The sequence below is a fragment of the Leptonychotes weddellii genome, chromosome 6 (genome assembly GCF_054177405.1).
Source record: "Leptonychotes weddellii isolate Sample4059 chromosome 6, ASM5417740v2, whole genome shotgun sequence".
Classification (NCBI taxonomy): Eukaryota; Metazoa; Chordata; class Mammalia; order Carnivora; family Phocidae; genus Leptonychotes; species Leptonychotes weddellii.
Window position 1 is genome coordinate 136155938 of NC_138374.1, and position 9612 is coordinate 136165549.

The 9612-nt window shown below is 64.3% G+C and overlaps 1 protein-coding gene across 1 annotated transcript in view; it reads right to left on the minus strand.

The window, feature by feature from the left end:
* The window catches only part of LRRC71 (leucine rich repeat containing 71), a 10429-nt gene extending 1584 nt beyond the window's left edge, over positions 1-8845 (minus strand). The window contains exons 1-12 of the mRNA XM_006748562.3: positions 8526-8845; positions 5080-5229; positions 4632-4757; positions 4475-4550; positions 4184-4261; positions 2360-2428; positions 2001-2160; positions 1818-1901; positions 1662-1751; positions 1073-1222; positions 836-929; positions 422-510 (exon numbers count right to left, since the gene is read on the minus strand). Coding sequence (XP_006748625.1) covers positions 422-510; positions 836-929; positions 1073-1222; positions 1662-1751; positions 1818-1901; positions 2001-2160; positions 2360-2428; positions 4184-4261; positions 4475-4550; positions 4632-4757; positions 5080-5229; positions 8526-8685 — 1326 coding nt within the window. The 5' untranslated portion in view covers positions 8686-8845. The remainder of the gene's footprint in view (positions 1-421; positions 511-835; positions 930-1072; positions 1223-1661; positions 1752-1817; positions 1902-2000; positions 2161-2359; positions 2429-4183; positions 4262-4474; positions 4551-4631; positions 4758-5079; positions 5230-8525) is intronic.
* Positions 8846-9612: the final 767 nt, after the last annotated feature.

A 9612-nucleotide genomic window follows, 5' to 3' on the forward strand; every position in this document is an offset into this window, starting at 1 on the left:
TAGCAAAAGAGAGAGGGTCTCCAGGAGCCGTGCACAGGTGGGGCGGCACCAGGACCCTAAAGACGCCCTGCCTTCCTGGGGGGCTGCTGACAGGGGTGAGGAGGAAGGGGGAGCGCTCCAGTGGAGGAGAGCTGGGGAAGTGACTGGCGGCCCCAGGCGCGTGGGGAGAGTTGAGACAACAGGGAAAGGTGAGCACTGAGCTCCTACGGCCCCTCAGCCCAGCGAGCCCGGCGGGGATGGGGGGACATGCGTGGACGATAGGACACGAATGGAAGCAGGAGAGACCCCCCCCCCCAGGAGGGGCTGCAGGGAAGGCGCGGCTGCCGCCACCACACCCCCCACCGTGCCCGCCTCCTTCCCCCCTCCCCACCCCCCCTCCAACCCCCACTCCCACCCCCCCACCCCCGCTCCCCTAGCCTACCTCGGACTCCAGCAGGAAGCTGCGCTTCTCTTTGTTCCCCGTCTTAGGCCCCTTTCCCTTGCTCGGCTTCTGCTCGGGGATGGTGACCTCTGGAGCAGGGAGACGAGCCAGGATGTACCGCGGGGACGTGCCATACCGCCCAGGGGCCCCAGAGGGAACGGGCCGGGCAAGGAGGGACGCTCCTCAAACCTTGGGATCGGGCGCAACGGGAACAGAACTCTGTGGCTGGGTCCCTTCCCTGAGGGCGGTGCCACGGGGGGTCCAGGCCGGGGACACAGGGCAGGATGGGGGGCTCGCCAATGGAAGGAAACACGGCCAGAGAGGGCAGCACTAGGAGGACAGGCCCCGCGTCCAGCCCACTGCTCTTCCTTCCCCGACAGCAAGGAGGGGCCACCGGTGGGCGGCGACACTTACTTCCCTTGCCCACTTTGGTGGCGTCTTCTTTCTTGGGGGTCCCCTGTGTGGGTGACTGCCCTGACCCTGACTTCTCCTCTTTCTTCACCCCGTTCTGTGGAGCGCAAGGAGACACGAGAGCCCTGCTCGCCCTCGCTGTGGGAACGGCCAGCTCTGGCCCCCAGGCCCCCTCCCTCCTCCCCGCCTGCGCTCCACGGAAGCTTCCCCCCTGCCGGCCATGGCTCGCAGCACCCCTACCCCTGACTTCTCCTTTTTCTTGCCCAGGCCTTTCGGGGTCTTCGTTGTGGGCGTCTTGTCTGACTTTTCGGCCAGTGCAGCATTGCTGACCCCCATCAGGGGGTTCTTCTCGCGCTCTGCTTTGGAGTCCCCGTGTCGGGAGGAGGAGGGCTGTGCTCACAAAGGGAGGGGATGGAAGAAGCAGCCAGAACCCCTTCCTCAAGGAGGAGTGAGGGGAGCCTCACGCCTGGCTGGACTGACAGCGCCCCCACCCAATCTCCCTGCCCAAACACGACATTGCTGTTGGGTACAGCTCCGGGGGGACGCTGGGGTGCGGGCTCAGACTCTCACGCTGGGAGGGAAGCAGCAGGACCGTTTCACGGCTCCAGGTGCATTACGTGAGTTCAGTGCCAGTCCTCCCGGCAGCCCCAGGAAGCCGCCATTCCGCAGCTGAGCCAACAGCCCGAGCTCCGGGGCTGTGGCCGGGCTGCTCGGCTCGAACTCTATCCTTCCCCTTGCCCCACACACTGCCGCCCGGGGACAAGCTCGGTGCCTGCTAGGCCTGCACCGAGGCGCCGGCTTAGGACAGGCGGGGGGCTGCGGGGCTCACCGATCGCGAGCGCTCCTGAGACCCCTTCTCCAGCAGGAGGCGGCGGCGCTCCACCACCTCCGTGTGTGTCAGCTCGAAGGGGCGCAGGACCTGGGGCGAGCGGCCGGGTCAGACGCCAGTGGCGGACCCCGGCGCCCTCCCCGCCGCTGCACCCACCTCGGCCAGCTTCAGGGCGCCCTGGTCCTGGATGCGGTTGTGCGCCAGGGACAGCCAGAGCAGGGCGCGGTTCAGCCGGAGGCCCTGGGGCGGGGGCGGGGAGGCGGCGTGTGGGAGCCCTGCGGCCGGCTGCCCGCTCCCCGGATCCCCGCTCCCCGCTCCGGGTCCCCGCCAGACACACACATCCGCGATGTAGCCAGCGCCCACGTCCCCGATGTGGTTGAAGCCCAGGTTGAGCGAGACCAGGGTCCGGTTGCAGCTGTGCAGCGTGGACAGAGCCTGGCCCAGCAGCTGCGCCCCGTGGTCGTCGATGTTGTTGTTCCGCAGGGACAAGTGCGAGATGCTGCGCGTGTGGGGGGAGAGCAGGCTCGCTAGCAACGCGGGGTCGGGGCTCGCCTCTCCGGAGGGCCTGACCTCTGAGGGTGGAGGGGTAGGAACCGAGGGTCCGCGGGCAGGTGGTGGAGGGCAGGGAAGGGTGGACTAGGGCTGACCTGGACTGGGGAACAGGCGCAGAGAAAGGGGGCGAGAAAAAGCAGTCTCACGTGCTGTCCAGCGCCATGAGCTTGTGATAGGACTGCTCGGGCAGCGGGTTGCCCTCCAGAGACACCTTCCTGCGGACGGGGAAGGTCCGAGAACCAGGAGGCACCACTGAGGCCCCGGGAGGGAAGGGGTCAGAGAGGAGGTGTGGGTCTCTAGATGCAGCGTGGAAACAGAGTCAAGGATGGCCTTCCAACAGAGAAAGTTATATGGGACAGAAGTGTGGCGGGGTCACTCCCCAGCGACAGGGGCCTGTGGGGACGTGGCCTCAGCGACAACCCCTGTGACCACCACTTCCTGCCCCGGAGGGTGGCTGGACCTAGTGACTCCCTTCTGACGGAATGGGATATGGCAAAAGTGGTGAGACGTCCCTTCTAAGTTCAAGTTCCAAAGGGCTCCGGGGCATGCGCTGGGCAACCCGCTGGCAGCCAGTCAGGGGCCGCGCACGCGCGCGCGCAGCTCGGGGACAGAAGCTGCAGCCCAGCCAGGTGACCAGGTGACAGCATCCCCAGCCAAGAGCCCCCCGAGCCGGCGGCCCCCAGCTCAGCTGCACCCGGATTTATCTCACACCCGGAGATAAGAAATGGTGGTTCTTTCAAGCCACTACCCTGAGAGGGAATTTGGGAGGCAGGAGGAACAGAGGACCTTTTCCAAGTCACGGCAAAAACTGAACTAATGGCTAGAAATTCCACTACTTAAAAATATTCTCCCACTATTTAGTATCAATGCTCAACCTTTCGGGTTGGTTCATCTTTCACCTAAAGCTGATTACATTCATTTTAAATTATTTGATTATGTTGATCTGACTTATTTTTGTATCTTATTTTTTTTAAGATGTTATTTATTTGACAGAGAGAAAGAGGGAAAGAGAGAAAGAGAGAGCACAATCAGGGGGAGCGGCAGAGGGAGAGAAGCAGGCTCCCCGCGGAGCAGGGAGCCCGATGCGGGGCTCGAACCCAGGACCCTGGGATCATAACCTAAGCCGAAGGCAGACGTCTAACCGACTGAGCCACCCAGGCCCCTGAGCCCCTATTTTTGTATCTTAAAATGAATTCTGCAGTTTTGTTTCTGCTGGCTAATTTGTTTCCAATTCCCACGATGGACACAAGTTGTGTTTCACGGTGTTCTATATGAAGAGTGTTGAGGACACCATCCCGGCCCTGGACAGCAGTCCATCCCACCCACCGGGGCAGGTGGGCCAGGCGCGTGAAGCACCGGAGGTGTGTTCTGTGAGGCAGGGTAAGTCAAGGCTGCTGGGGGAGCCTTGGGAAGGAGCTCCTGCCCCCTCCTCTTCCTCCTTCACAGCTCAGCTCAGCACCACCTCCTCCAGGCAGCCTTGCTGTCTCCCTGTCCTACACCCATTAAATGGGGTGGCCCTGCTCTGCCCACACTCCCCGCTGCCGCGGTGCCCAGTGGCACCTGCAGCCTGCAGTGTCTGTCCTAAATCCTTCCTCTCCCTCTTAGGTTATGATCCCAGGGTCCTGGGTTCGAGCCCCACATCGGGCTCCCTGCTCCGCGGGGAGCCTGCTTCTCCCTCTGCCGCCCCCCCGATCCTGACCAGCCCCCAGTCCAGCGGCAGGGCCCAGGCAGCCGGCACAAGGGAAAACCTCCAGGGAGAGAGTGGATGGTGGTGGGACTGGGGGAGAGGCAAGGAGGGACGGGGCCGAAGGCCAGGCTCTCTAGGCCCTGGTGCGGCAGCAAAGGGACCCGCTTCTTCTGGTCAGACTGGAGCTTCAAAAACCAACACACCCCTCGGCAGGGATGCCACTCTCGTCCCCCAACTGCCCACCCCGCCAGGGCCCTCCCCACTCCCCACTCGCCTCTCTGACCTGAGCGTGGATGCGCAGAGAGGCAGGAGGGCAATGAAGGTGGTCAGGGTCTTATCGGTCAGGCCCACCTTCCACAAGCTGGACTTGGAAGGTACAGAAACCCAGCTGGAGCCTCACCTCCTTCCCTCGGAGGCCCCTCCGGCCACACCCTCCCTCATGCCCCACCCCCCACAGTCCCGGGGTCTCCGGGCCCCTTCAGTTCTTTCCCCCAAGCCACCAGAGCCCACCTGTTCCCCCCCCCCCCCGGCCCCACATCAGCCTTCTGCCTTCCCCAGCCCTGTGTCCCCTCACTTGATGGCCTGCAGCTGGCTGAGCGGAGGCAGACATTTAGAGAAGATACCCAAGATCCGCTCCTCGACCTTCCAACCTGTGGGGGGAGGAGGAGGAGGAGGAAGGCGCCTCAGGCCTGGGTGGGGGGCAGCGGGGCTGGGGGCCGGGCGGGACTCACCACGGATGTAGATTTCCTTCACCGCCTTGTCCTCAGGCTCCAGCTCCACCTGGATGGTGGGCCGGAAAAACACGTATTTGCTCTCCAGACTGTTGAGGCTGCAGGACCCCGACAGGCGCTGATCATCTACGAGGCAGGGGTGCGAGGAGACGGGGTGAGGAGGGAGGAAGCAGAGCCACCCGCCTGGGGGCAGCCGCAGGGGAGTACCGCTCACTGTGGGGGGGCGGCCCCAGCCTGGGGGTGCTGCTTCTTGGGCCAGGCCGGGGTGGGCTGGGGTTTGGGAAGGAAGGCGGGAGACTCACCCACCTCCACCCCCCCGACTTTGAACCCTCCCCTCGCGGCCACACACACTGCCGTGTACCCCAGCCTTTCGGCCTGCCTTGCGATGGGAGGCTGGGTAGCACCAGGCGACCCTGGCAGGCACCCCCGGGGCTCCTCTGGCACTCACCTAAGGTGGTTTTTTCCGACATCGAGGCGGAGGGGACGAAGGCCGGGTGCGGGCGAGGCCGGGGGACAACTTTGGGGAAGTCGGTGTAGCCGGAGCGCGTGCAGAGCTCCGCGAAATCCGTCTCGAGGACCCCGGTGCACTGGTACTCCTCTGCGGGGCGGCGGGAGGGTACGGCGGCTGTGCCCGCGGCCGCCACTGGGGGGCAGCAGAGAGCAGCGGGCGCCCGCGGGGTCCCGCGTCCCCGGGCTCACCCGCGGGGGGCTTGGGACCCCTCCTCCAAGGAGCACGTCCTTACAGCCATTTTTTAAACGTAAAATGCGTTGTAAAGACCCGCAGCTGAGAACACTTGAGAGCAAACAGCGGGAAATCCAGACCCCGAAGAAAGGGGGGCCAGAGGGCGCAGGATGCACACAACCCAAGGCGCCTAACCTCTGTGCGGGCGCCTCCAGCCAGCCACCGGTCAAGGCCGCTTCCCCTCCGCGGCTGGCCCCCCGGGGGCCTGCACCTCCCACAGTGTCCCCCGCCCAGCCTCCTGCCGTGGCCCTGGTTCGCTGGGATGGCCCGGGGTCACGGGGCGGGGGCGGGGGGAGAAGCCCAGGCCTGCTGTGAGCAAAGGCAGGAACCCAGGAGCACCTCTCCAGTCCCAGCCCTCCTCCCCCCCTCACCCTACCTGGACACCGAGCTCCCGCAGAGCCTCCGGCTTTTATTTACTCAGCAAACCGGTATATAGCACTTACTCCTGCCCCACACTGTTCTAAATGCTTTAGAAATATCACTTCATTCAAGAGTTCCACTAATTCAGTCAGGCGCCCGCCACATCCCATCCCGACGGAGGTGCACACCTGAGTGAGTCCCCGAAGGCCCCTGCTCGTTCTGCTTCCCCAGGGGCGTCCCAGGAAGGAGTGGCTCCTGGAGACGGGGACGCGTGTCCCCGGCCCGTGGGGGGATCTGCAGGCAGAAGGGCTGGCCTGGCGCCAGCCTGCTCTTCCAAGGGCCGGGCAGCCTGGAGCCCCCACAGCACCGTCACTCCCGCCCGGCCGCCGGGGCTGCAGGCTGACCCAGGGGCAGCAGGGAGCCTGCCCGGAGGCAGGAGATGACCTGGAAGCACAGGGGCTCGGCGTTCGTGGGGACAAGACAAGAGAGGCTGGAGGGTTCTCGTGGCAAAGGAGCGAGAGGTACGTTCCTCGTGGGCCCAGCCATCAGGCGGAGCGGGACACACAGGACATGTTAGCTCCCTGGACAGGCCCCGGCGTAACCCCGTCGCACAGCTGCGCTGTGCCCGCAGGCGCTGCTCCCCCTGCTGCGGGAGCCCCTCAACCCTTCCCGCTTCACCCACGCCACCTTTCTCCACAACAGACCTTCTCAAACTTGAACAACCAGGAGAACCAGTCAGTTTCCTGCCCTCCCCAGTCAGTCCCCCCCCGCCCCGCCCCGCAGGGACCCTGATTCCACCGACCCGGTGCAGTCCGGGGAGTTGCATTTCTAACAAGCTCACGGCGATGCCAGAGCCCCCGGCCAGCACCCCGACGGCCGCCGGGGCTCCAGAAGCGCGCTGCCTGCCTGAACCTCGCCGCCCGCCCGACTCGCTCCGCGTCTGCGCTTTAGCGAGCGGTTACCTGGGGGACCGCGCCGCTCCGGAAGGGCCTTGCTCCTGCTCCCCGCCTCGCACAGTTCCTCCCCACCCTCACTACTGACCTTGCCTTTGCACTTCTTGAGAGACAGAAGCCAGCAGATGGGATTTCCTCTAAACCCGTAAACCTTCCTAAAACCTTCCTACTGCCGCCATCACGCTCTGAGCCCTGCACCTGCCGCGCTGCACCCAGCGCCGCCCTGACCCCCGTGCTGCCCTGCCCAGCGTCCCGGGCAGTGGTCACCCCCATTCTCTCCCATCTGTCGGCCGGCCGACTGGACTTCGCTGCCTGCTGCGCCTCCCCTAATAGCTCTAGGCTGGGTCCTGAGTGCTCTGCGCCCTCTGGTTACACTCCCTCCTGCCCCACGGGATCTCTTTCCTTCCCAGGCCTTAAATACACCCGGATATCAGCAGCTCCCAAAGTGACATCTCCAGCCCTGCCCTCTCTTGAGGGCTCCAGACCCAAGTGTCCAGCTGTCCAGCCGACATACGCCCTCGGAGGTCTTCTCTCACAGGCCCTTCCTCCAGGCTTTCCTGTCTGCATTGAATGGCACCTCAGCCCGCCTCCTGGAACCTGGGAATTCTTCTTGCTATGTCCTTCTCTTTCCACCCCAGCCAAGACCACCAATTCTTATTACTTCTACTTGGGAAGTATTTTTCTAGGAAGCCTAATCCATTCTCCCTCACCGCTCAATTCCAACTACCCATCTGGCCTGTTGAAATGCCTCATACTCCACCTCCCTGCCTCATTCTCTCCGCTTCCACGCCATTGTCCATACAGAGCGGGGTGTGGGGACTGGCACCTGTCCAAGGTCTGACAATCAGAGCCTCCCCCCAAGTCTGTTTCCCGTGAGTCCAGGGACAGCAAGCCCCTGTCCCTCTCAAAGCAGATGGATTTGAATCCAGAAGCCTTCCAAAAGGGGCTCCTGGCTGGCTCAGTTGGTAGAGCATGCGACTCTCGATCTCAGGGTCATGAGTTTGAGCCCTTTGTTGGGTGTGGAGCCTACTTTAAAAAATAATAATAATAAATTCCAATTCCAGTAAATTCCCCTTCATGTATCATCTGTTTGGGTTGGGGTTCTGTCACTTGCAACATACAGAGCCACAGGCTTACTTGTACCGTGCCGTGGTTTTCTTTTCCCAGAAAACATAAAAGGACTGTGTGCATATTGTTCTCTCCATATCCAAAAAGTAATTGTTGGATGAATGAGTGAATGAAACTCAAAGTCACCTCCTGGGGGGTTCCCTCCTCCACTCCACTCCCCCGCGACCTCCTATCACTCCGTGGGCCCTCTTCTCTCATACATCTTATCACATCTTATCGCATTTGTCACCATCCCAAACCACAGTGTGGGTTCTCTAGGATCAAGTTCGATTCAAACATCGGCCAAGCTGAGTTCCAGGAGCTGGGCTGGGAGTACTGGGATTTGTATTCCGAGATGGAGTAGAGAGCTGGTCACACGGGTGCACAACGTATGCTTGTGGAGGAACAAAGGAATCGGAGTTTACAGAACACTTCCCCACGGTCCACTCCACCGCTCCTCACATCCCCGTACTACAGAGAAGGAGGGTGCCCGAGGCCACACCGCTAATAAGGGTTAGCACGCAGAACACCCCGCCATGTGCCAGGACCTGGGTACGTGCACTTGCTGAACACAACGCTCCTTAGCACCGGAGATGCCACGATTCTCCCCCCGCTCGGCTGTCGCGCGCATCAGAGCGTCTTCCCGCACGACCAGTGCGGCGCCCGGCAGCACGACGGCGCCCACCCGCCCTGGCAAAGCCGAGCGCACGCGGAGCCCCGCCGCCCGCCTACCAGGGTTCTTGGGCTCCTCCTCGCCCACCGGCTGCAGGACGGTGGCCGGCTTCTCCTTGGCCCCGCGATCCCCCTTCTTGGTCACTGCGCCGGACGACTTCTGGGTCCCGGGACGCGGGGCCCTGGGGGAGGCCCCGGGAGCACTCGCCTCGCCCGACATGCCGGCGCGGTCCGCAGCGACTCTGGGACGGCTCACCGGGCGAGGAGGCGAGACAGGACTCCGTGGGGGCTCGCCCAGGCGACGGCCGAACCGGGGGTCTCTACTCCGCGGCCACCGCCCGCCCCGCCCGCAGTGGCGTTGCCTCCGCGTCCCTCTCCACGACAACCGTGCGCGGCGGGCTGGCCGGCGGGAGCAACCGCAGAGCGCGCGGGGCCACCCGGGGGCGCCGCAGAGCCACAGCCGAGGGCTGCGAGCCCGGGGGCGGAGCCACAGCCGAGGGCGGAGCCACAGCGGGACGGGGGGCGGGAGAACCTGGGAGCGCCGCAGAACCACAGCCGGGGGCGGAGCCACAGCCGGGGTGGGGGAACCCGGAGACGGAGCCAAAGCCGGGGCGGGGCGGGGGGGCCTGGGAGCGCCGCAGAGCCACGGCCGGGGGCGGAGCCAAGGAGCGAGCGCGAGGGAGGAGCGGGGCCAGGGGCCCTCCAAATCCACCCGGGAAGCGGCGCTCTGGAAAGCCGGGAGCATGTTAGGGATCGCGGCAGTCCGAGGGATCTAGGCAGGGAGAGTCGGTGGGGGCAGATGCACTTTCTGGGGTTCTCCCTCCTGTCCTGTAAGGAGAGGGCTCCTGATGGAAAAGGCGTGGCACTGGGTCTCTATTCTCGACCCATCTAGTTAGCCTCTGGGAGGTGTGGTAGTGGATCCGGATTCAGTGTCCTTGGGCGGTGTAGACCCTGTCGGTTCCACACCGGCGGGCCCCCATCTGAGTAGCCCCTCCCCCGCCTGCCTTCCCGCCCCAGCTGCGGCAGCCTCCGCAGGGTTGTGCTCCCCCCACTGCGGCTCCCAGCACCTGCCGGCCTTTGAGCCTTTGTGCTGCTGCCCTGTAGACAGGCGGCTCCTCGGGAAGCGGGACTTTCGCGGGCTATGAGC